Here is a 26,895-nt window from a genome sequence, read left to right on the forward strand (position 1 = left end):
AAGTAAGTAAATAAACCTCGGTGGAGGCTGACAAAAACTTTCCTGTGGAGTAACATACTGCTCTTACTATACTTCACTGATTTTCCTACAACTTGTTTTTTCCATCACTACGCAGTAAAAATACTGGTTGTTTTGATGCACAGCTGAATAGTTAAAAATAATAAATGTTGGCAAGAGCACAGAGCAACCAGAATACTGTGTGTAGTCGCTTTGGGAAACTATAAGCAGTTCCTCAAAATGTTAAACATGTTACTCAGCAATTTCACTGCTAGGAATAACCCAAGAGAAATGAAAACATATGCCCCCACAAAAACTTGTTAATGAATGTTCACAGCAGCATTTTTCATAATAGCCAAAAGGTGAAAATAGCTCAATTGATGAATGGGTCAACAAAACATACTATATATGCATAAAAAGAATATTATTCTGCAATTGAAAATTAATGTAATATTGATGCATGTAATAGAACATGGATAAAACTTGACTGTGACTAACTTCTTTCACAGAAGACCACATACAATATATGGTTCCATTATATGAAGTGTTCAGAAGAGGGAAATATATAGACAGAAAACAGATTAGCAATTGCCTAAGGCTGGGCAGAGTCTGCTGTTCAAAGGAAAACTTTAGACTAAATAAATCTAACAGATTATTTGGGCAAAGAATGTTTCATGAATCAGGCAGTACTCAAAACTAGAAGAGAGTCAGAGAGCTTTACCTTAGCAGCATGAAGTAAAAAATCAGCTTCTATAGGCTGAACACAAAGTAATTGCTGGATGGCCACAGGGAGGCATTTGCCTTATCTGGTGGTCCCTAGTTATATAACCAATGGCTGGCTGGCTGGCTGTGATTGGCCAATAGTCAGTCTGGTTTCCAGGTACAAAAACAGCTCCAGACCAACAGCCTCCTGTTTTAAGAGTGGGACTGTTTTGGGGGTTGGGGGAGATGTGGGATGCAATTCTGTTTATATTTCTATATAGTTTTACCACCATGACCCCCACGAACCACACCTCCCACTATTTACAGCCTGTGTAAACCCTAACACATGGATACTAGGTTTGGGCAGGTAGCTAGCTTTGGGCAATCAGGCAGTCCAACATGATAGAGTGGAGGCTAAGAAGAGCTTGCATGTTGCAGTTTGCCCTCCTGAAACACTGTTGCAATCCAGCTACCCTGCTATGACAAAGAAATGCCAATAGTCTAGTGCCAACTACTCTAGTCTTCCAGCAGAAGCCATGCATGTGAATGGAGAAGCACCCTTAGCTAGTCCAGCTTCAGCAGATGCCATAGGGAGCAGAAAGCCACCTCTGCTGAGCTGTGCCCAATATGCAAAATTTGGGAATTACTAAAAGATAGTTATTGTGTTAATAATGAAAATGTACTTTTTTTTTTTAAAAAGGATCTATGTTCTTTCACAACTTGAGATCTGAGGAAAACCAAAGCTCCTCCTTTTGGTCACTCTCTAACCATTTTTCCATTCACTCATTGGCTTCAAAGTTTTAGAAAGTTTAACATCCATCCATCCCATTACTGGAAGTCTCTGTCATGAAGGGCACACCTGCTTTTTTTTTTTTTTTTTTTTTTTTGCAAATCTCTTCCATGACTGGCTTAACATAAAAACAGTTGGATTCTCAGTTACTTCTTCATTCAATCTGCTGACATATAACGTGTTGGCCAGGGTAAGTGTAGGAAAGAAAACCGACCTCACACAGTTATGTAGACATAAAAGAAAGGAATATTCTGATAGACTTTTCAAATAATTATGCATAGTACACCAAGGCTCAAAAGTAGTTTCTTAAAAGTAGCTGTAATGTGAAATATGAAACCACACCAACAATGTTTCCCTACTGGTTAAAATCCAGATGACCTATTTTATACTTTATATGGATCCTATGAAATCATTGTTTTATACCATATAATACTCATCTGGAGTTCACTGAGTCATGCAGATCTTCCAAACACTCACATTTCATTACAATATTTTTTTTAAAAAATCACATCTGGTGTCACCTACCTCATTATAGAAATCTTAAGTTCTGGGAACTGTTAAGTTCACAGTGGTGACTATGACTTTTCTAAAATTCTAATTTTTGCTTTAAAATCTTAAATTTTGTCACTGGTGAAGAGTTTGTCTCAATTTGCTTGGCAGAAAAATATCTGCCAAATACCCAAGTCTGAATAATCATAGTTTGTTGGCCAGTCATTTTTTCAAATAATAATATTTCATAAAAATACAACTTCTAGTTCACTTTGTGACTCTAAAAATCACATGAATGTTTTTCCTTGAGACAACTACTATATTTTGGCATGGAGGAGAAGTGCTTTATGAAAGCTTCTCATTTCATCACAGAATATTTAAAAGGTGTGTATTTAATAAGAGTTGGGACCTAATAAAATTAATTTCTATTTCTCTGTCAAAGGCATTCCTAAGTAAAAGTGGCTATTTGTTTCTTTTAATGGCCAACATATAGCAATAAAAAAGAAAAATTCTGTTGTCATAGCCTTAATTCAGGTGAAGTCACCAGAAGTTTTACCCACCACAATTACCAGTGCAGTGAAAGATGCAAAAAACATATTTTATTAAAAAATTAGTTTGACCTAATGGATCTTCAGAAGAGGTCTCAGGACACCACCCCCACTCCCAACATGAGTATCTAGATCATACTTTGAAATTTTAACAGAATGCTCGGCAATATTTTCTGTATTATAAATGAGTCTAGAAATGATAGAAACTAATATATTTGTCAAAACGTTAACTTACAGGCACTGGGGAAACTCTTTTTCTCCTTACTCCTGGAGACTCTGATTTCACTGTGCGACCAGATGGGGAGCTACCAGGAGATGGGCTCCGACGGCCTTTAGGAGCTGGTGAAGCAGCACTTGCCAGGACCTCTCCTTGAGATTCAGCTGCCACGTTATTTATTTCAGATCCATCTCCTTTAATAGGGATTGGTTTTACCACCTAAATAAAAAGTATTCAATATTTTGGTTACTCAAAAACACAAATGATAAATGAACTTGAATATCACAGACTAGGAAGTTAATCAGATTATATAAATGTACCATAAAGTACACCAAATTTTATTTGGTATTACTTTTTTAAAAAAATTTAAACCATAAATGTTAAAGACATTTTTACTTATATATAAAAGTCAGTCATGTATGGTTTCTTATTAGTTAAAATGTTTTTGTACAACATTTCAGAAATGGTACTATTATTATATGCCCAAACTCATTTAATATTTGAAATCAATAATCAAAAGTTAGCCAACAAATGTGAAAAATAAACACTTATAACTTCTATAGTTAATTTACTAAATAAATGAAGATCTTTTCATTTATTTTGAAAAAATGTAGGGTCTGAAAAACTCAGCATGATTTTAAGTAATCAAATAATCTGACTGATGAATATAAACTACCTTGCTCTTCATTTTTTTTTAAACAATTACATTTCATAATAGTTTAGACACATATCTCAGAAAACCAAAAGAAGCCAGAAGCTTAAAGAATCTCTCAAGGAGAAATTCAGTTTAAAATACTTTTTTTTTTTTTTTTTAATTTTAAAGCTCTCAGATTGAATCTAGCCATAAACAAAAGGCCAAACTTTCTGGTCTTCCTACTACTTCACAGTCAGTCATTATTCCATTAACCTTGCCTAACCTTCCCTCACTCTGTGCTCCACTCACTCTCCAAATCCTCATCTCCAACATGCAGTGTCCCAGGAAGCATACCATCATGTGAAGAAAACTCATCCATTTAAAAAAATATATTTTTATTTGTTTTACTTAGCCATACATGACAGTAGAATGCATTTATGGACTTTGATATACCATATATAGATGGAGTACAATTTCTCATTTTTCTGATTGCACATGTTATAGAATCACACTGGTCATGCAGTCATATAGATATACATAAAGTAATAACGTCTGTTTCATTCTACTATCCCTCCTATCCCCATATCTCCCCCCACCCCCACCTTCACTCTCCTCTACCTAATCTAACTCGCCTTCCAACCCTGCCACCCTTATTGTGAATTAGCATCTGCATATTAGAGAAAACATTAGGTCTTTGGTTTTTTGGGATTGCCTTATTTTGCTTAGCATGATATTCTCCAACTCCATCCATTCACTGGCAAATGCCATAATTTCATTCTTCTTTAAAGCTGAAACTCATCCATTTTAAAGGCATGGTTAAGATCCTACCTTTTGTGGAATGTCCTTTAACTTTACAGCTTGACATTCTCTTTCCTGAGTCCTTAGTGCTCTTTGCACACCCCACTCATTAGCACCTAGTCACAAAGTACTTTGTGGTATTTCATGCATGTGATATTTTAGTTATTGTGTATAAGCCTTGGTTTCCCATTTGGAAATATTTATGCCTTACTTAGGTTTCAAGAAGAATATAAAGTAACTTACATAAAACAATAAAAATAAACAAAATCAAGTAGACAGTTAACTTTTTAAGGATAATTTGAAATCTATAAACCATAAAATGCAGGATGGGGTAATTAAGCTTAGGGACAATATGTTAGGTGTCTTATTCTACACACCTCTGCCCTCTTCACTCCTGTTCTACATACATAGACAAGGTATTTAAGTATTTGCTGGAAAGTGGACAGTGCGAAAAAAAATTTTGGTTTTGGAAAACTAGAAAATGTTAATTCATTCATAACAAAAGATAGATGGTTGGCTCCTCTTTAAAAAGTTATAATTTCTGCTCTGTGGTTTTCTCAGAAGCGTTAGACTCAAATACCTCTAGCTCAAAGAGCTCAGAAAACAGCACATTCTAACTTCACAGGGCTTTAATTATTCAAAAGTTCTTTATACTGAGCAGAAATCTCCTTCTCTAACTGCCACTTTCTATAAGATGTTTCAATAGAACATTCTACTAAGGCAAGGCCTTGATTTTTTTTATCCTCTGACAAGAATAATAAAATGGTGAGGGGTTTCCATCTATATCTCGAATGAGGAAGAAATGCAAGAAATGTACTAGGTTTAGCTGGAAAGGAAAGAACTCGTGAATATCAAGGTAGCCAAAAAAGTTTGCAGGTAAAGGACAAACAGATTTATTCTGTGTAAGTCCATGAGACAGAATTAGAAGCAGTGGGTAGAATACAAGTAACAGCTGACACTCAGTGATAAGGGGTGTCCAAAGCCTTCGGGGCTACTGAGATATCTAACTCTGATTAGCGCTAGACCTCTAGCAGCATTGAGATGATAGAAATGCTCTGTAACTACACTGCCCCAATGGCAGCTGCCAGGCACATGTGGTTACTGAGCATTTGAAATGTGGCTAGTGAGACTGAAGGACTACATTTTTACTTTTATGTTTAATTTAAACAGGTATGTGGAATGAAAGTAAGGCTAGATATTTCATAGGGGTGTAGTTTAGATGAATCTTATGCTGCAGTCTTTGTTTATAAAGAAAAAACATAAAAACTTGTTGGTATAGATTGGTGCTAGGACACTGTAACAATTAGAATCTATTTCTTCCTTTATAAGAATAAAGAACTGTATTTCATAATGCTGTCTTCATACTTTGAATAGAGTATCTCTAACTTTCCCAATCTATGAATCTAGGTTATCTTTTATCAAACCCCATAAAGTTTTCATTCATCTTTAATCTTAAACTCCTTGTATCTATTTAGTTTTTCTGCTTTCTTAGAAGACTTCTGGAATTAAGATCCTTGCATCCTATTTTAAAGATAAAGCATCCAAAATATATTGGAAAAACTGCTCCAAGATTTTTTTAGATACTGACATTAGAGGGCAGTGTTGCTTTAATCATTTAGCCCTCCACCAAACAGTTAAGTTCCTACAACAGTTTCTCAATTAGCATAGCTTTAATTATGGTTTGTTTCAAGAGGCCAGAATATCAAGCAAACAAAATTACTGCATTTAAAATAAGAAGATGAAAACTTACAAGGGGATCTATTTACGCTTAATTTTCCATTTCCTCCTATGCTTTAGAGCAGGTAATCCCCAGTCACTCACCACAGGACCTCTCCTGTTTCTCCTTTCCAACCATTCGTGTTTCCAGGCTGGCATACAGGTGGCCTTCAGTTTCTCCCTGATCATTCGTTCCTCTGGGCGATCGTCCATCTTGTGCAAGCCTTTGAGAGTTTCCTTACTCTCCATCTCACGACTAAAATGGAGGGAGAAATGAAAAGGAGACTCTTTATACTGGAAAAATAATTTCTAAGACAGTACAGTTCTGTTTCAATGTTCCAATGAACATGTAACCAAAAGACAACTACTACAAGCCCTAAATGATTTAAGCAAGGAATGAAAATATTATAAATTATACTACAAATACTGCTGTGTGGAGAGTGTTGAATGTTGTCTGATAACATGAATTTAATGATGCTCCAGGTAGTTACCCAAATGGATCCTAAGCATTAAACATTAACAAACACATTCATGAAGACTGCACTGCTTCTAATTCTACCACCTTAACACAGTCATGTATAAGGTAGAAAAGAATTTAGAAGGGTATATTTTTTATTTTCTATTTTTGTTATTTATTTATTGTTTCTTTTTAAGGACGGGTATCTTAACTACCATATTCTCATGGATTTAGTTCTGAAATGAACTAAATAAATATTTAAAAAGGAACTTAATTAGATCTTCTATGATCCTAATATAATGTTTCAAAGGCTATATTATTAAATTTGTATTTTCCTAACCAAAAAAAACAAAACAAAACAAAAAAAACACTTGGGTACTTCATACCTAAAGAGTAAAAATTACCTACTACAAATATTTTGATCTTTACTTCATAAAATAATATGGAGGTACCAGAATAACTTCTATGCTAGGAACTTTGAGAACTGATTCCACAAAACATCAGAGATAAAGTGTCATTCTCAGCAAAAAAAGATATTCATATTCATGTGCATGCATATTCATACACACACAAACACAACATGCAAAGATTTAACAACCTGGTTCATAAGGAAACAGTTAAAGTACTGTATTCTGGGAGAAGTAACAATTTTTCAAATATGATGCTACCTTCAATAACTTTTGTAAAGTCTATAAAGCTAGAAAATACTGATTTTTTTTTGCTACCAACAGGAAAAGGAAAATATGGAAATACCAAAGATGATAACCTTAAGCTTACTAAAATGTCAAATTCAAACTCCTTTAGGAATTTTTCAGTTAATCACAACTTTGAAGTAATATCTTCAAAGAACAAGCAAAAACATAGAATTAAAACAAAATAAATAGGCACTAAAAAGGAAATGCTTATCTGGTTTTAATGAAGGAAGCACTGACATTGTGGGGGAGTGGGAACCAACATGTTTTTAACTGTTAAGAGACTGGTCTAGATATTTTTAGGAAAACAAAGAGGACATAACATTTGAGTTGAATCTTGCAAACAGACATTAAGACCATATAGTAAAATATTTCTGTCACACAGAAAAACTGTGATATAGCATAAATGAACATGAGATGGGGAAAAGGTCATTTTTGTCTTTTGTAAAGAAAGATTATCTCATTTGCTTAGAATTATCTGGTTCTTTTCATGTTCTGGTTATGTCATATTAATGTTACAGGTATATGTAGGAGAGAGCTAAGAGGAAGGGATAAGGAAAGAGAGAAACGGGAGGGAAGGGAAGAAGATGGGAGAGGAAAGAGGGAGAATGAGGAAGGGAGAGATAGGAAAAAGAACACAGGGGATACATGGGGAGATGGGGTAGAAACAGTTTGCCCAAAATTCATCCCAATCAATACTTTCATTGAGGGAAGCTCAGGTTTTGTAATCTGACTGCCTACCCAAATTTACTTGCAAGTCCCCAGTATAAAAACCAAAAATGTTCCCTTTTCAGTAACAATGTGTTGAGGTACCCTTAGGTTCCCAGCCTAGTTCTCAAAACAAAAACAAACAAACAAACAAAAAAATAAACTCAGTCCCAGGGTATAAATGCTGTGCATTTTTATGCCAGAAACTCTTATGCTTCCAGACAAAGGTGCTTATCTTCTTCCCTCTAAGACTACATGTTTCCCCTCTTCCAAATTTGTTTCAAGAGGGTCTCTTCACATTAATTCTATTTTTCCCCCCAGCTGGGGAGAGGAAGGTTCTGCATTTTTAGCGCCTCTCTTCCTGGCACCCATCCAGATGCATAGAGGACTGGACGGTATGGTCTCCTTAAGAGTCTGCAATGATTTATTTTTCTCCCCCACTTGTTTAAAAATACTAAACAATAGGGATTGCATTCTAGCAGCTAATTTTTTGCACAAGAGATTTTTTTCTTTACAATAAATGCCTGGAAATGGAATTGCTGGGTCAAAATGTGTACAAATGAAAACTTTTGATAATACTTCTTAAATTATTTTCAAGAATATGTATCTTTCACTTTTACTCCTCCAGGTGGAGCTGCCATATCTGGTCTGAACTAGCAACCTATTTCTAAGGGGACTTCTCCTGAATTCTTACTCCTGTTCAATCCACAGAGACTCTAAGCTCACTTACCCATTAAAATCCTCTGGCAGATTTCCCCTGTGGTTAGACTAAAATCCAAAAGGTATGAAATGCCCTCTGAGGCTCAGCACCATGGCCTCACCTCAACTCCTGTGTCCCCGGCATATACCCCACTCTCCTGCTTCTTTCACTGTCTCAAGAACCCTAGGATTCTTCCTGTTCAGGGCTTCTGCAGAGCTTTTTCTCACTCTGCCTACTTCTCACCTAGTTAATTTTTACCCATTCCATTTAGATTTTTTTTTCTCAACGTCTTCAGAGACCTTCCTAGTCTCAATTAGGAATTCCCAGTTCTATTCATTCACAGCCCATGTACTTTTTCTTTAAAGTGCTCAGTGCAATTTGCAAAGCATCCCCCCACCCCTCACCAAGTATAAGCTCCATGAGGGCAGGGTCCAGATGTTTTATTCATCTATATAGCCAATATCTAAGCATGTTGGCATTAACATATAGGCACTAACATAAACATTGATTATTTATTAATATTTTTAGCAGTCCTAAGGAAACCTTTAAAACCTAATGACTATTCATGTTACTTATCTTTTTATGGTTCTTTATTTAATTATGACTAAATCTGCAAATTAGATTTTATTCAGATGAGGATTTTTTGTTGTTTATAAGTTACTCTGCAAATATACACCAAAGTGTTCTTTCTAGTCTTTTCATAATGATTATATAGCATTAATTCTAAAATATGTATCTTTTCATATTTTAACATCTAAATTCTGAATGGCTCTTAACATTCAGAGCAAATGTTGCAATTAACAGATATTTTTTTCCCCTTATATTTTACAACCATTGGGATTCTCAGAATCAAACATGCCAGAAAGGAATCATTCCTACTAAGTTTGTCTCTGAAAAAAATAAAAATCAAAATGTGGAAAGAAAAAACAAGTTTTTCTACATGCTTGTATTGTTTTCTCATAATCCTAATATAACCTTCACAGATCACATAGACGTGGTTTTTATTTTTATCAGGTGTCAGTGTGTTTGTATGTATGTACATGGCAATGAATTGCCGTTCAATTATTATCACAACTACAGCAGAAAATAAACACGTTTTTAAACCAAACTAATAGATAACTGCAAAGTCACTAAGAGATGAGAGCCACCTCTAACTTGTGGTAGGGAAACATGTTTTAGGGAGTTATTTCTGCCATAGTTATTATCTAGAAACACATCTGTTATTTCAACTAAAACAGCTTATATATTTCTTACTTTTAAATAATAGATAGTATTTGCAAAGCAAAAATGTGTTTTGAGAAACTGCCTTTTAAGATTTAAAAGTATAGAAACAAAGTTTTAGCCAGATAAATATGAGAAACTTTCAAGATCAGGCTTGATCTTCAGAATTCTTGTTCACTTAGGAAACATGATGTTTCTTGCTTTTTGTTTGTTTCTGAACATTCCTCAGAATGAATTTATGACTGACCTAGATTTTCGAGGACCTTTCCATCTTGAGGTTGGATGTGTAATCCTAGACCCTTTCTAGACCTACAGACTTCACCTGCTAAAAATGGGGTGCTTCCATTGCCCTTTCTCAGGAGAGCCAGTTGATCCTCTTTTTATCTGACCAGTGTGGTACCACCATTGTTGACTGTATTGTTTCACCTGTAGGTCTCCCCTCTCTTCTATAAGATCGTTTTCTTCTAGGTCTGAGTCTAATCATCTTACTAATCTCACAGTACCATCAACGAGACCCTTTTCCTGGAGTGCCTTAAATACCAACCACTGCCCTGTTCTTGTAGCACTACAATTCTTCTTAAGTTCACCAAGGCATTTCACACCTGTCTTCGCAGGTAAAAACTTCCCCCCTTGTCAGGAATACCCTTTGCCGCCTCATATGCCTTCAGTAAAGAACTTCCTGTCACTGTTCTATGGTGACTAGCTACTCCTTCCCAGCATGTTAAAGATTAACTGTAATAGAGTATTAAAATAAAGTATATGTTTTAAGTATCTGTCTCCCTCATCACATTGGGAGATCTTATAAGACAGGCTGTATCTTATTCTTTTTTTTTTTTTTATCATCAGTGCCAAATGTTCCTGTACAGACCAAAAAAAGGTATTCAATACACTGCCCCTTTCTGGGAAGCCAAAGGTCCTACCCAGCACAGTCACCTCCCTTCTAATACTGAGGGCATCTTGCTTTGTACATATGAACCCTTCCCACAGTCTGCAGTTGGCTGGTCCAAAAATGTGCGTCAGTGGAAAGACCCTCTATACTAAATCGTATTGTATATTTTATTTATTTTTTTTAAGAGAGAGAGAGAGAGAATTTTAATATTTATTTTTTAGTTTTCGGCGGACACAACATCTTTGTTCGTATGTGGTGCTGAGGATCGAACCCGGGCCACACGCATGCCAGGCAAGCGCGCTACCGCTTGAGCCACATCCCCAGCCCCGTATTGTATATTTCAGATCTTCTCTCTTTGGGAATTTAAAAGTAAGATACATGGTAAGAGTTACTGCAGGAAGAATGACAATAAAGAGGAAAAGAGCCAGAGAGTAAGTAAAAGAATGAGACAGAAATAGGGTGAAGAGAAATCTTTGTCAGAAGATATAGTTAGCAATGGAAAGGCAATAAAAGTAAAACTAGGAGTTGTTCCTGGGTACCTTCCCATGCAAATAGACAACTAGTGCTACATGTAACCACCCTGGGCAATGAATGCCTAGGTTCCAGGGGCCATTCGCACATGCTGCAAGGAGGAAATGCTCTGTGGATTCTTTACTTTGGAGAGAAATACACCCTAACATATGTCTGTTCTGTACTACCCCAAAGAGCCTAAAATACTAGTTCTATACAATGCCTGGCACAAAGAAGCCACTAACCCTTGAAAATGGAATCCTACCAAGTGCCCTGTAATTTTTTTTAAGAAAGATATTTCTTAAGTGGTTCACCTTTAGCAAGGAAACATCTAGTGAAACGGAGAAATAACTGCCAGATTGTAGCATAGCAGAAAGGGTTAAAAGTTACATGCTAGACAAGGTACTAGGTACTTTACATGTATAAACTTTCTTCATCTTCTCAACAGTCCTATGAGGTCATTACCATCTGTGGCTTGGAAAAGCTAGGTCAGACAGCTGGTAAGTGGGTAGCAGTACCAGGATTCAAATCCCTATAGGTATGACCCGAAAGCATGTGCTCATCATTGCTACGACTGGTCACTGTCAAGTCTGATTTGTTATTAAAACTTTAGCAGAAAATTAAGCCCCTATATCTCACCATGCACAAAACTCAATTCAAAGTGGATCAAGGACCTAGGAATTAAATCAGAGATACTTGCATCTAATAGAAGAAAAAGTCAGCCCAAATCTCCATTATATCAGATTAGGTCCAACTTAATAAGACTCCTATAGCACAAGAATAAAGATCAAGAATCAATAAATGGGATGGATCCAAACTAAAAAGCTTCTTCTCAGCAAAAGAAACAATCAGTGAGGTGAACAGAGAGTCTACTAATTGGGAACAGATTCTTACCACACGCACATCAGATACAGCACTAAGCTCCAGAATACAGAATATATAAAGAACTCAAAAATCTTAACACCAAAAAAAAAAAAAAAAAACCCCCCCAAAAAAATAACCCCATCAATAAATGAGCCAAGGAATTGAACAGACATTTCTCAGATGATGATATACAATCAATCAACAAATATATGAAAAAATGTTCAACATCTCTAGCAATACAAATCAAAACTACTCTAAGATTTCATCTCACTCCAGTCAGAATGGCAGCTATCAAGAATATAAACAACAACAAGTGTTGGTGAGGATGTGGGGGAAAAGGCACACTCATACGTTGCTGGTGGGACTGCCATCTCCCTTCTAATACTGAGGGCATCTTGCTTTGTATATGTGAACCCATCCCACAGTCTGCAGTTGGCTGGTCCAAGAATGTGCATCAGTGGAAAATCCTTGGAGAATTCTTGGAAAACAGGGAATGGAACCACCTTTTGACCCAGCTATCCCACTCCTTGGTCTGTCTGTACCCAAAGGACTTAAAAACAGCATACTATAGGGACATAGCCACATCAATGTTTATTACAGCACAATTCACAATAGCTAAACTGTGGAACCAACCTAGATGTCCTTCAGTAGATGAATGGATAAAGAAAATGTGGTGTATATATATACACACAATGGAATATTATTCAGCATTAAAAGAGAATAAAATCATGGGATTTGCAGGTAAATGGATGGAGTTGGAGAATATAATGCTAAATGAAATTAGTCAATCCCAAAAAACCAAATGCTGAAATATTTCTGATTTAAGGATGCTGATTCATAATGCTGCGGTGGGGGGTGGGGGAAAGGGGAAGGAGAAGATTAGATAAACTCTAGATAGGGGCAAAGGGAAAGGAGGGGAAAGGAAGGGGCATAGGGGTAGGAAAGACGGTGGAATTTGATGGTTATCATTATTCTAAGTACATGTATGAAGACACAAAGGATGTGACTCTACTTTGTGTACAACCAGAGATATGAAAAATTGTGCTCTATATTTGTAATATGAATTGTAATGTATTCTGTTGTTATATATAACAAATTAAAAAAATTTAAAGATTTTTAAAAATGGGAAAAAAATTAGACATCTATGCTGATCTCTATTGATAATCACACAAACAAGCTTTGAAAGGTTTTACAATGTGACAATTTAATACCCAAATTAAAGAAGCACATTAATTATGTTCATTATTAAAAAAAATTCTCTGTTATAATAGGAGCAACTAAGACTATAGTGATCAAATAAAACCATTCTGGACATTAATAGAATTTAACCTCAGCATAAATAAAGATTTCCCTTACAGTCTTGAATCTGGGTAACTCTACACAGAGAAAATTTTTGATTCTTGGGATTGCCAAAGAATCTCAAGGATTTACTGGATTACTTGGGGCAGGCACAACTGAGAGCCACCTGAGAAGTCCTCCTACCAGCAGGAACTCATATACTACCAAACTTCCAAGCTTTGTTACCCAGGAGAGAGGACAACAAGGGAGGAACTAAGTTCCAGTTACCAGCCCACCATGACACCTTTCATATAAGTTTCCAGGTAAAAAGTAAAAAAGGTAAAAAAGGAAGAACGACTCAGGTAACGATGGGAACAGCATGACAAGCCAAAAGGGCCGGCAACCAACTACCACACACAGGGTTAGCTCAGTCAATTCTCACTAGACAAGACTCTTACTATCCCATCGCACAGATGAGAAAAGACAAGGGAAATTAAGTTACATGCTCCAGGTGATAAACCGTTTATGTAAAAAATACAGAATTTAAACTCAGATCTGAGTGCCTTTGCAGTCTCTTTCATCTACAGGACAAAAAATGAGTATTTACAAGTGTTTGAAATCTGTTGACCTAGGCAAACAGGAAAACAAAAGTAAAACTCTGTATCTCAATACACTGAGACAATTCTGTTTTCTAGTAAGACAGTTTCTGCAGAGATGCGCTACCATTGGTTGTTGGCTTTTTCCTCCTTCTGAGCAAGAAGGATAAAACCACTGCCATCTTTAAAATATGCAACACTTACAACACTGATAAGTTTGCATAATAAATAACAGTATATAAAAACTGGCTCATTAGTTCCCAAAATATTTTATTCCAGGTTACTCAGTGATGCTTGACCTTGAGAGCTAAAGATGGCACAACTCCTATTTATTTATGAGAAACAGACCTACTTTCCCCTGTATAGAATAAACGTCCTCTCAGCACAACAAAGAACTATTAAATTCTTAATGTGGATATAGCACAATATAATCAGTTTTATAACGTCTTTACTCTACACCAGAAATCTTTATGAGGGACACCATTTCTTAGCAATGCTTACAAACCTCTCTGTTTAGTCCTTTGAGGGGTACAGAGTACTCTCTCAAAATTCTCCTGTTCTAATTAACGATAAAATGTCAAAAATATGGAAGAGAAATAACAAAGAACATAATTATAAACAACAAACATAATCAGTTTCATATCACCTCAGTGATATATATGTATGTATTTTTTTCCTTTTTTCTTTTTTTTTGATGGTGATGGGGATTGAACCAAGGACCTTGTGTATGCAAGGCAAGCACTCTATCAACTGAGCTATATCCCCAGCCCCACATCTCAATGATTTTGATTGATTTACATTTATAAAACATTCTAAATTTCCATACATGTACTATAAATTCATTTATCTGAAGTCATAGATTAGTTTCTATTAAAATATCACCCCATTTGAGTTTTAAAGTAATCCACACTAAGAATTACAGGATTTCTGGAAAGTAAAACATGGTATAGGAATGTAAAGACTATGTATGAAATTAACTAAAACCAAAATAATGGACAATCACACTGCAAAAACCCATTCACTAGGCAACCTAGATGAGGAAAGGATAGTGCTTTGAGAGCATGGCCTTTTCCTGTCCTGTCCTGCAGCTATCAACCTAGCACTCAGAGCAACAGGTGCCAGTAGCTGCTATCACTCTTAATCAACAAAGATCAAGGCACTAACATACATAATGGACACACATAGCCCTTAACAACCTGTAACTTCTACCACCAACAGTGCCTTTGGGATCATGTAAACAAATTCAAAGAGAATGAGGAGGATATTCAAAAGGTTTTCCAACTTCTAAATTAGTAAGTAATGTGTGTAAGTCTGCCCAAGTCTCCCTTTAGAAGCAAGTAAATCTGTATTTTAACTGTATAGTTATTCTATACCATGTGTTCTTGAATTAGAAATGTATGAATATATTTAAAGCAACTGACATTCTACAGAGTACTGAATAAACTCCAAGGGATTGCTAAGTACATTATTACTGGTAAAATTCAAACTCTGATACAAACTTCACACACTATTAAAACTACAAAATAATATGCACATAAAATGTTGCCAACTACAAACCAGGGAACTATTATGATGAGTAGAGGGCATGTTATTTAGAAAAAGACTTTAGTTTGTCTAAGGGATTGCATTTTGAAAGCTACTCAAGAATATTTTATGATTAAAACGTATCTTTCTTAAAGGTGAGTTTGTGGCTCAGTGATAGAGCAGTTGCTTAGCGCACGTGAGGCACTGGGTTTGATCCTCAGTACTACATAAAAATAAATAAATAAAATAAAGGTATGTATCTATACCTTTTAAATAATAAAAAGTATCTTTCTTGATCACAAATATTCATAGGAATATTTAAAAAGGATTTTGAAAATTCCCTTGCAGCAAAAGTAAATCTGTAAAATTAGCAAACATTTTGGTCTATTTCAATACCCTCCAATGTTACAGATATATTTATTACAACACCAAGGCTAGACTTCAGTGTGGACATAGTTATACACAAGTAAATGTTATCACACTAAAAGGGCTGTACTCCCTGAGCTCAAAACCAGATGAATAAAAAATGATACAATTCAAAAATATTTTCTAAATCATCTCTTTACAGAAAGAAAATAAGCAGGAATGCAAAAGTTTGGCTAAAGTGTTTCCTTGGTATACCCATGTCCCTCAGAAATGTAACTGAAGATTCTATTAAAAACTATCATTCAAGTTATTAATGTGTCACAACAAATCTGATGTGTACAACTGATGACATCACTGAACAATGGAACTGGAATGTTCTATCCAAATCTAGAAAAAAGGATAATTCTTCCTTCTAAATGTATTAATAGATGAATACAAAAAGCAACAAATTCAGACAACTATGTATACTGTCAAGTCTTGAGAACAATCATATGTACTCACAGGTTGAACAAATGTCAAAATGAAACAGAAGTTAAGACTTGCCAGGAGGAAAAGATAATAGTGAAAAGCCAAATATACATCTGAAATTAGGGGTGTGTGTGTGTGTGTGTGTGATATAGCTACCCAGACAGTTAAGAATAGAAGATGACTGGTAAAATTAGTAAGAATTTCAAGGAAAATTAAGAAAGAATAATCAAGTTTACTAACTTGAATAATTAAGTTAGTTTGGTAATGAAATGAAGATCCTGGAAGACTAGAAATTTGAGATCAGTTAAGATTGTTATTATTTTTTTAAATCAGCTGAGCAGAAAAAGCAAGAGGTGAGGGCAGATATCTTTTCAGGTTAACACCTCTTCTGTATGGGGACAAAAGAAAAAAAAATAGTTAAAGTGGAATTTTCTCAATTCTATAGAAGCCTATGGATGCAAGTTCAATCAAAATTGATGACTTGTCAGAAACTGTGAACTAATAAAATTTCTGTTGGTAATATTATACAGACAAGTAGGAACTATAAAAATGGTCAGAATTGTACAGAAATGAGTGGCAATTTTTTAAGATTTGTCATCTCATGAAACATATGAAAATCTTAGAGACAGAAAAACATGTTCTTCCACTATCTGTGATAGACAAAAGAAATGAACTGTAAAAGTCTGTCTCTGGAATATTTACTTCTTAAATAAATATTTTTTCAAAAATATTTTTCTCACTCATCAAAGTAATCACTTCTACACTACATCTTCTATTCACATCTTCTCACCCAGGAACTCAGAAAATCTGTTGGTTTTAATACAATCAATTGTCTGAGAGCCAATGTCTTTTGAGAGCATTTGAGATCAATATGGTCTAATTTCCCATTTGTTCTTTTTCAACAAAAGCCCATAGAAACCTGTACTTTTTTGATACTCATTGCTAAAAATTTCACTGTTTATTTCTTCCTTTGCTGTGTACTTGATAGCTGACAAAGAATCTTTAGAAATCTTTGGGAGAAAAAAAATGGATGTTGTGAGCATCCTCTTCCTTAATTGTTGAACAAACATCAGTAAGTAAGGAAAAGGATGCTCATTTTTTTTTTTTCCACAGTATTTGGCTAAATGTGTACTTCCTTTCAAGAATTCCCCTTTTGTGCGACTTGACAAATAGAGGGCTGGGAATGTCTACATGACAATGATGAACACACCTAATGAGAGCTCACACTCCACTAGAGAAGTAGACTGGAACTCCCAATACTGCTACTACTACCACAGGGCAGTTCTTAGCCAGGCGACCTGTCATGTTTCACGTTCTGCTCTTTATCCTGGAACCCTGGCACAGTGCACGTGGCACAGTGTAGGCAGCTGACAGAAAAGATGGCTGCTCTTTTAACATTTTGGTTTGCATCGAAAAGATAACCAAGTCAGTGCTCTGGTGTATGTTTTTTTTCTTGGAATTTTCTCCAAATGTGTGTGAAAACCTTTTTACCATATCAATTTTCTTTGAAGAAATGTGAAGTCTAGTTTGAGCATTCTTCTAAGAGGTCAAATAAAAAGGCTACTAACAGGGGAAAGTTGTCTATTACACACTTTTCTCCCAGCTATTAAGCAAAGTGGTTTAAATATGTAACAGTTGAGGGAGTATTTTCTGTTAATAAAACCCTTTACTTGGTTTAACTGGCCTCCAAATAATAATTAATGAGAAAGAGGGGATATCACTGAATTAGAAATCAAGTTCTCTTAACAGCTTTTGCTAGCAGAATGACTTCTTTCAAAACTCTGTGGAACAGTTAGTACTATACTACTTCCTTCTGGCTGGTGGAAAGGTATGTTAGCTGGGCTGCTCAGAATGAGAAAAAATAACTTCCTGACAAATGCAGTTCTTCTTCTCTATGTTTTTAATGCTAGTAAACTACTCCATCCAATGAATGCTGGCACACCAAGCATGTATAAGCCTTGCACTGGGCAAGAAAATAAACAAAAAGATAAATAAGACAGGGCTCCTAACCCTCCAGAAGGCTTATTCTAACAGAAGTAAGAAAAGATAAGCCATGGTTTCTATGACAGTATTTAAAATACCACAGATAACCACAATAGGAACACACCATTGCTAATTTTCTCTAGGGGAGGTATGGAAAGATCCACAAGGGAGGTAAGTCCTGAATATGTGTAAAAAACAGGGCTGACAGGCATGGTACTGGTGATGGCTAAAAGAAGATATTCTAGGTGGAAGATAAGTTTGGCAAATATAATATTCTACACTATGAAATCTCTTAAGAATCTGCATATTAAAAAACACTAGCTAAAATGCAGCTGGGTTTATTTATTGTGGGACACCTCAGAGTCTCTAATAAAGATCTATGTGCATCATGAGTCACATTTGTGTGGCATGGAAGTCCTTTTTCAGCAGGATACCTTTGCTAGAGAACACACTGCAAACAAATCTGTAGTGGATCTTCTCTGCAGACTCTCTGACTCCAATAAGTTAATATTTCTAAGAAGAAAAATCCAAAGAAACTAACACCAGCAGTCTTAATTTAAGACTTCTTAAGTATCACAAAATTCAGTATGCCATCATTGCAAGACTCAAAAATGCAAAATATTGGGAGAAAAGATTATTTTAGAGTAAGTCAGCAAGACAGGTAGTCTCCTGTCTTGAATCTACCTAAATGAAGTAGGTGCCAGACACTGGAATTTGACTGAGGCCAGAATTTGTCACAAAGATTTACCCCTGCCTGGCCCAGTCTACTTCCTCTCTTGCCAAGACTCAGGTCTTGCACAAAGACAAAGAAGCTGTGAGCAAAAAAAACTTGATGAGGGCTGGGGTTGTGGCTCAGTGGTCAGCATTTGCCTGGCATGTGTGAGGCACTGGGTTCAATTCTAAACACTGCATATAAATAGATAAATAAATAAATGGTCTATAGACAAATAAAAACAAAAACCAAAAAAACCCCAAACCTTGATGAATGATTTTCTGCAAAAATCTCTAGATGGCTACAAGAAAACCCCAGACCATAAAATTTTAAAAGGGAGTGGAGAATGACTCTAATTTCATTGCAAATGACCCTAAGACCCTAGGTCTCTGGTACAGCAGGACATTCACACATCTTCAGCACTGATAGCAGAGTCACGGGCAGTGACTGATCTGACAAAATCAGCATCAGTACCTGGCAGAGGCAGCAAGACCAGTGCAATCAGAAGAAGCGATGGCTATGGCCGAGGACGCAGTGCTGCTCAAGAGAAGGCGACAGGCAACTGAACACAGCTATTCACCAGCAGAGTAAGACCCGACACTGGGGACTTGAGGAAGCAGTTTGTGTGTGGGCAGGGGTAGGGGGATTGCTGGGGGAATGGGGAGACTGCTTGCAACAGGTGCTGATGGGGCATATCACCCAGACCAGGAAAATCTGGGTAGCTTCCATCAAAATGACCTCATTTTAAGGCTAGAGTCCATGAGGAAATTTAGGTTGTACACACAACAAAACCAAAAGAGCTTCTTAGTCAACAGAGATCATATACCTTTTGAAAGACACATTCCTAGGATGGGGCAGCAAAGGTAATAAGTCACACCACATATATAACCAAAAAATGTGGCCTAGTGATCAGGGACATGAGCTCTGGAGCTAGACTGCCTGAATTTAAATTCAAAGTTTGATATTACTAGCTGTGTTGACTTAGGATAAGTTATTTAACTTCTCTGTGCCTCAACTTCCTGACTGTTAAATGTGGATAACAGTACCTATCATATAAAGTGGCTATTACACGTAAACGAGTTTATGTGCAAAGTACTTAGAAGAAAGTTAACTTTCATATTTGCTCCCATTAACTTATTATGTAAAATGGGCTAATAATAGTTAATACCTTGTGACTCACTCACAAGGGGCTATGACCTGTTATAAGCCCTTTGGATGTAGTTCTTACCCAAGTTTTAAAATGAATGAACTTGGATGAACGTAACAGCAGTGTCAAGTAAATGGAAAGGATACTACAAATGTAATGACAACTCTTATTATGGTTAAAGATCCCCTTTGTGGAATACCTCCTATGCTAGGTGCTGTCCTACAGTGGCTCTAGGTCTCACCAAGGACACAAAGCGACACTCTTCATCTTCACTGCAAGGATAAACTCTTACAGAAAGATTAAGTAGCTTAATTAAATAGCCACACTAAGTCCTGGGTTTCAAAACCAGGTGTCTCCAGCTTCAAGGTCCTGTCCTTGTACCCTATACTGTGCTGTTTCTTCTTCTAATGCTATTTGTTATTTGAAAAACAGATGAAAGCAATAAAACATAACTATTTTTTTCTGGTTTTGGAAAGTAACTATCAACTAGAGATGTATGGAATGTGAAGACTGTTGTATAGACTGTCTCTTGGCCACCAAGGGAGGAAACAGATTGGTCAGTCTGAACATTATGATTCATACATTACCACCAATATACAGATGCTGTATCCTTGCTCTAAAGATAGAGTATAAAAAATATAAAGCTTAATGGGAACCACAAACTCCCTTCAACTGTTAAATCTGGAGAGTACTTCACTTTTTTATTTTTATATTTTTGTATAAAACATTCTTTGCCACTCCTCTATTCCAGTGGCTCCCAACATTTTCAAATGTGAAAATGCTTTATTCACAATATTGCTACCATCTACACGGTAGCTATGTAATCTACAGACCCTTTGTGATAACTCAGGCTATGAAATACTGCTATATAAACTTTTAGATTTAGTACTAATATTCACTATTATGAAAGCAATCCAAACTTAATTACTATATGGGATGAGAAATATTTATATAAAAGACTATCAAAGCTCTCTCAGAAAGACCAAATAACTAAGGGAACATTTAAGAAAGTAGGACTTAAAAGGTTGTCTTACACTGAAAATATTAACTCTTTTAGTCTGTCTGTCTGTCTCTCTTTTAATAAATGTGCTACAGCTGGGCTCGGTGGTGCATGCCTGAAATCCCAGGTTCTCTGGAGGCTGCAGTGGGAGGATGGCAAGTTTGAGACCAGCCTCAGTAACTTAGTCATACCCTGTCTGAAGATAAAAATAAAAAGGGTTGGAGATATAGCTCAGTGGTAGAACCCCCCTGGGTTCAATCCCCAGTACTACAAAACAACAACATGCCACAAATTTATTTTCCTTAAGATACATAACCGGGGCTGGGGATATGGCTCAAGTGGTAGCGTGCTCGCCAGGCATGCGTGCGGCCCGGGTTCGATCCTCAGCACCACATACAAACAAAGATGTTGTGTCTGCCGAAAACTAAAAAATAAATATTAAAGATTCTCTCTGTCTCTCTCTTTCTCTCATCTCTCTCTTTAAAAAAAAAAAAAAAAAAAAAAAAGATACATAACCGTTTTCCATATTAAAGTGACGAGTCAGAAGAAATAAAGTAGTGGCCTAAAATGAGAAAGGAAGCATGTCCACCCTCTGACAGATTCTTGGTTCAGTTGTGCTAATGTCTGAAAATAACTCCTGGGGCCAGGGCTTACCATAGCCACACAGCCCACTTTGCTTATGATCTGGAATAACAATAAGAAACGCTTAATCTGTGTCAAGTCACAGAAATTATGGTTTGCATTTTTTTTAAAGGAAAAAAGCTGGGATACAATGTTAGTAAGAGTAATAGTAGCCTTCTGAGTGCTAATCCAAAACACAATTATTGCAAAATATTTTTGCTTCTGTATTATTAAAACCTATAAAAGCTTACAGAAAACATTTTCTATTTAGTCACTTAACACTCATTACTTAATTAACATGAGTAGATGTCACTGCAAGTTGTCTTTTAAACTGAGGGGAAAAAAGTGACTAACCTTTGGTTAATAAGATCTAGTGTTCAGGACATAAGCTTGTCATATTTGTCTTAAAAACATAAACATTTTATGTGGAATGAATTCTAATACATTATACTTTGTTTTTAAAAATCAGGCTATAGAATATAGCCCATGAATAATAATCTGAATATATCAGCAAGTATAAATCAATTTAGCATACAGGATATCTTCCTTAAAAAATCATTTTATACTTGCATAGTTCAAAAAACAAGTAAACAAGCAGGAGATGACTGATAAGTTAATAAATTGCAATAAATTAAGCCACATCACCAAAAATGTGCCAATATACTGCAAACAATGGCAATGTAAAATTTTAAAATAACATACTTTAATTCTGATACTGATGTGTTTGCTAGTGTTTATGTTCTCAACTTTTCACTGATGAGATAATATATTATTGCTAAGAAAAAAAAAAGCATCATATAGATCATTCTGAAGTAAGTATTTGGATTTGCAATTGGATCAAACAATATCTGAACTAATATTATCCCCCAGGAAACTGAGGTCTCTCCAGTAGATCCTGGCCAATGTCATATGTTCCTCAATCCTCTTCAAGTACTCCTTGGACTAGTTCATGTCCTCCTGGCCATTTGCTAACCTACTCCCACTTACTGTGTTCATATGGCCAGCTTAAGATACAACAAACAAAAAAATGTTTGAGCCAGGGAGTACATTAAAATGATAGGAAGGTTTTGAAACTTGCCAAGTACTAAATCAGGCTAACATTTAGGTTTTGTTTCTACACCTGTTTTTGGAAGCATAAACTCCCTCGAGAGACCTACCCACCCTATTTAATTCACTGGAAGATGGTCTCACTGTTGGCACAAGCAACCTACTGGAGTTAATTTTAGTACCCAGTTAGAGAAACTAAGAATTCAAAGTGAAACAGAAGATTCTAGGAATCAAAAATGAGGGAAGAAAAAAATATTCAGTAGGTGGCACTCTTACTTTAGAAATGTCCCTTAGGCAATTACTAATAGCAGAGATATCTGCCCACTATTCACTTGAAAGAGAAGGCACATTAACTCCTATCTCCTGTCCTAAATAAAGTATGAATCAGCCTTCTCAAATAATGTCTTCCTCTTTGCAGTGGGCCCCTGGAGTTGCTCATAAATATGCCAATTTCTTTTCATTATAGTAAAAACAACAATTTAGTAGAACCAAATTGCATCTACTTTACAATGGCAGGTTTTGACTTATAACATCTTATGCTTCAAAAGCCTGTCATCATAACCATTTTGTACTTTTAATGATTTCAGATACAAAAGAACAATCTGAATGGAAATGGGACAAAGAACTACATTTGTAATATAGAACTTGTATTACTCCTGTTTAAAACATGAGAACAACTTGTTTTCGTAAGCATGTACATGAATATTCCTTTTACTGAGAAAAACGGATTCATTCACTACCATTCTGGCTGACAGTGAATCAAAGTTACAAACCTTAAAACATTAAAAATGAAACATGAAAACAAACTGATAGCTAATAAAATGTGAGTTTACCTAGCACACACAAGAAGCGAAAAATACAGCTCCACAATTTGCTTGATTTTCTTTGGGCACTACCCTTGGTCTTAATAGCCCATAGGTCCCACCTTATTACACAAGCTGAAGGGTCAGTGCTAATTGGGAGAACCTGTCCCTGGTGCCTCCTCCACAGGCCTCCCCCACAACCCTCTAACATAGTGAAGGGAATTTTCCTCAGTTCTCATTCAGCAAACAGCAACCAGCACCCTCTCGACTGTGAGATCTTGAGGATGTAAAGAGGTCTCAACCTTACGTCTCTTGCCCTAGCAGAAAGCTTGGCATAAGGGAGGTATCAATAGAGAGATGCTGAATAAATTGAGTGAAATGAGCTTTCCCTTTGGGCTATGTTTTTACTTGAAGGCAAGGTTTGTCTTACTCATCTTTCACTCCAGCAGAACTGACTCTCAGATGCTCGGTATTTGTTCATGGAAGGCTGTAAGGAAGTCATGCATTTCCAACAGAAGCCTCCAAAAACCAGAAAGGTCTCCAAGTCATAAACAAGTTTCACTGAGGCCTCTGTATAAACCAAACATGTGCCATTAATCCTGCGGGCACCGAAAGAAGAGAGAAAAGCTTTGACACCAGTCTTAGGGAAAATGAGATTCCTTTCCCAGGAAAACACTAAGACATGGTTAGTAAAAGAAGCTAAGCACCAAGAGTCTAGATCATTTATATTTCAGTGAAAAACTTTCCCATAGCTTTGGAACATACCCATATCTGTAATTTTGTTAATGACTGTTGATTTTCTTGTGGTTAAGTGGGAATACAAAGCCTTGAAGAAAACCCCCAAAGACTTTGCCTGGAAAGGGAGAGGCAGAAGCCATGAGATTACATCTAACTAGGGAAGCAACCTGGGAGAAAGAAAGGGAACTAATTCGGAGGGCCAGTGCTTCATGTGTCGGGGAAAGGGGGACTGTCAGAATCCAGAATTCAGATTCCTCATACCTGGATTCTCCTATTTTGGAGGACACAGCTGGCAGGATGCATTTGAAACCACAGTGTAAGCATGAAAGATAGAGAGCTTCTATCTCTAGAGTGTTGATTTTTCACTCCAAGATTTGCAAAGGGGTACACAGGGAAGGTTTTATGTTAAAAAATACAAATAAATTAAGATAAACCATGAGACCTGAATCAATTTTGTTCACTATTCCAAGTAAGCATTATAAGATAAACTGCACACATGCACATTAGCCATGCCTCTATGGCTATCCTTCCAAGGAAGCCTATCAGTATGCAAGAGAATAAATAGTCATCTACAGGGTTATTTCTAAATAAATCCTAAATGGGCTGGGGATATGGCTCAAGCGGTAGCGCGCTCGCCTGGCATGCGTGCGGCCCGGGTTCAATCCTCAGCACCACATACAAACAAAGATGTTGTGTCCGCCAAGAACTAAAAAAATAAAATATTAAAAACTCTCTCTCTCTCTCTCTCTCTCTCTCTCTCTCTCTCTCTCTCTCTCCCCCTCCCTCCTCTCTCACTCTCTCTTTAAAAATAAAAAATAAAAAATAAATAGATCCTAAATTATTTTTCTAAAAGGCAATTATTTTAAAACTTTGATATTATTATTGCTAAGGAAGTACTCTTGGATCAACCCCATCCCCAGGTATGTTGCCACACCCATGTTTCAACACCAAAGTCTAAGCTGACCAAGGTAAAACGTGGAGAGCGGCAGTATCTCTATGAGGTAACTAAAAGGGACAATTAAATGACTAAACAAACTGGGTTAGAGATGGTCACTTTAAGGGAAGTATTCACTTCAAATACCCAAGCCAAGTTCACAGAACAGGGGGAAAAAATTATGCAAACAGAAACTATGCAATACTTACAATAATTTTTTGTTAGAACACAATCTCTAGTAAAGATTTTTGCATTTCATCACTGCTATATTCCTAGAGCCCGGAGCATAGCCAATTCTTAATAAATTTGTTGAGTTACACCATAAACTATAACAGTTAATTTAAACAATGAGAAAACTTCTCTGTACATACTTCAGGTCTCAGAATCATGGCAATCTTTTCATCAGACTGGCTTCCTACTAACCATCTATCAACCCCCCTCTGATCCTCCCTCTCGAGAAATGTGTTTCAGAAAAGAATGCTGACTACTTTAACAACACATAAAACTTCCTGTTCTCTTTGCTCCATCTCTTTAGCTCTTCCTGTTTTAAGAATAAACAACCAAACAACCCCCTAAATACTTTGTCTTTGCGAACTATTGGGCTTCTAATTCTTTCTCCCTCTTCTTCCAGGCTTCTCCGGAGGACCCTGTGCTTCTGCACCTACCTTTCATCCCACCCACTCTGGTTACTCCACTCAACTACTCTGTCTTGAGACAGTCACCACACCCTTTGTACCCCTCATCCAGTGGCACTGCTACTGCTGACAGGTGGCTCCTTGGGGAAAAACTGTTGGCCCACCTTGTCTATGTCTCCTGCTTGGCAATTATCTCAGGCCTCTCTGTGGGATCCTCTCCCCTATCTTCCAGGAAATACTGGATCTTTTGGAGGAACCTGAGCTAACATTTCCCTGCTGCCCTTTCAATGGTATGGAACAAGTCTGGGCCAACCTATCAAGGAATTATGACTGCCAACAGAAACCATCCATGTGCTTCTCGACCCTTGTGCCAGATTCTGAGCAATCCATAGTTCAACTAAGCAAAGGTTCATTAGAGATAAGTACATTAGAAGCCATGAAACAATCCTGAAGGTGAAATTACTATTGATGTAAAATTAAGCATATTCTACTTTAAACTAATTATTTTCATTCATCAAGATATCTTCATATGCAGCACCCACAAGAATAAAATCCAATCCAGGTAGAGCCTACACTATACCTGAGTTCTCCCCAAGGGTTTCTCATTAAACTAGCTGTAAGTAATCAATAACTAGGTAGAGATCACAAGAACTAAACTCGTGTGACCTCCCCAACTCCAGCTTTTACTTGGGACCAACTCAGTTCCCAGCACAGTACAAACATATAATAAAAGTATGTCAATTAACACACATTGAATTGAAGTGATAGTGTTTCTTTTATATATATATATATATATTAGGTGTAGTTGGACACAATGCCTTTATTTTATTTATTTATTTTTATGTGGTGCTGAGGATCAAATCTAGAGCCTCGCACGTGCTAGGTGAGTACTCGACCACTGAGCTACAACCCCAGCCCCATAGTGTGAGTTTCTATAAGCAGTTCATTTATAAGATTTATGGGATGGCGAACACATTACTATTATCATTGAAGAAAACAATATGATGCAATGTCAGAGACATAGTTCTGGGCAAAGATATTTATCTTGCCTTGAAGGACACTTCAGTTTTACCTGAGTGCCCTTTTTATACTTAAACTCAAAGGTAATCTC

The 26,895-nt window shown here is 36.4% G+C and overlaps 1 protein-coding gene across 3 annotated transcripts in view; it reads right to left on the bottom strand.

Moving 5' to 3' along the window:
- Map3k1 (mitogen-activated protein kinase kinase kinase 1) overlaps positions 1-26,895 on the bottom strand; it is a 77,121-nt gene that overhangs the window by 29,386 nt on the left and 20,840 nt on the right. For all 3 annotated transcript variants that reach the window (XR_013423538.1, XM_078016350.1, XM_021722458.3), the window contains exons 2-3: positions 5,997-6,147; positions 2,762-2,962 (exon numbers count right to left, since the gene is read on the bottom strand). Coding sequence is in view for 2 of the 3 variants with exons in the window: in XM_021722458.3 (XP_021578133.3) it covers positions 2,762-2,962; positions 5,997-6,147 (352 nt within the window). In the remaining variant the exon portion in view is untranslated. The remainder of the gene's footprint in view (positions 1-2,761; positions 2,963-5,996; positions 6,148-26,895) is intronic.

This window comes from Ictidomys tridecemlineatus, chromosome 1, assembly GCF_052094955.1.
Source record: "Ictidomys tridecemlineatus isolate mIctTri1 chromosome 1, mIctTri1.hap1, whole genome shotgun sequence".
Lineage (NCBI taxonomy): Eukaryota > Metazoa > Chordata > Mammalia > Rodentia > Sciuridae > Ictidomys > Ictidomys tridecemlineatus.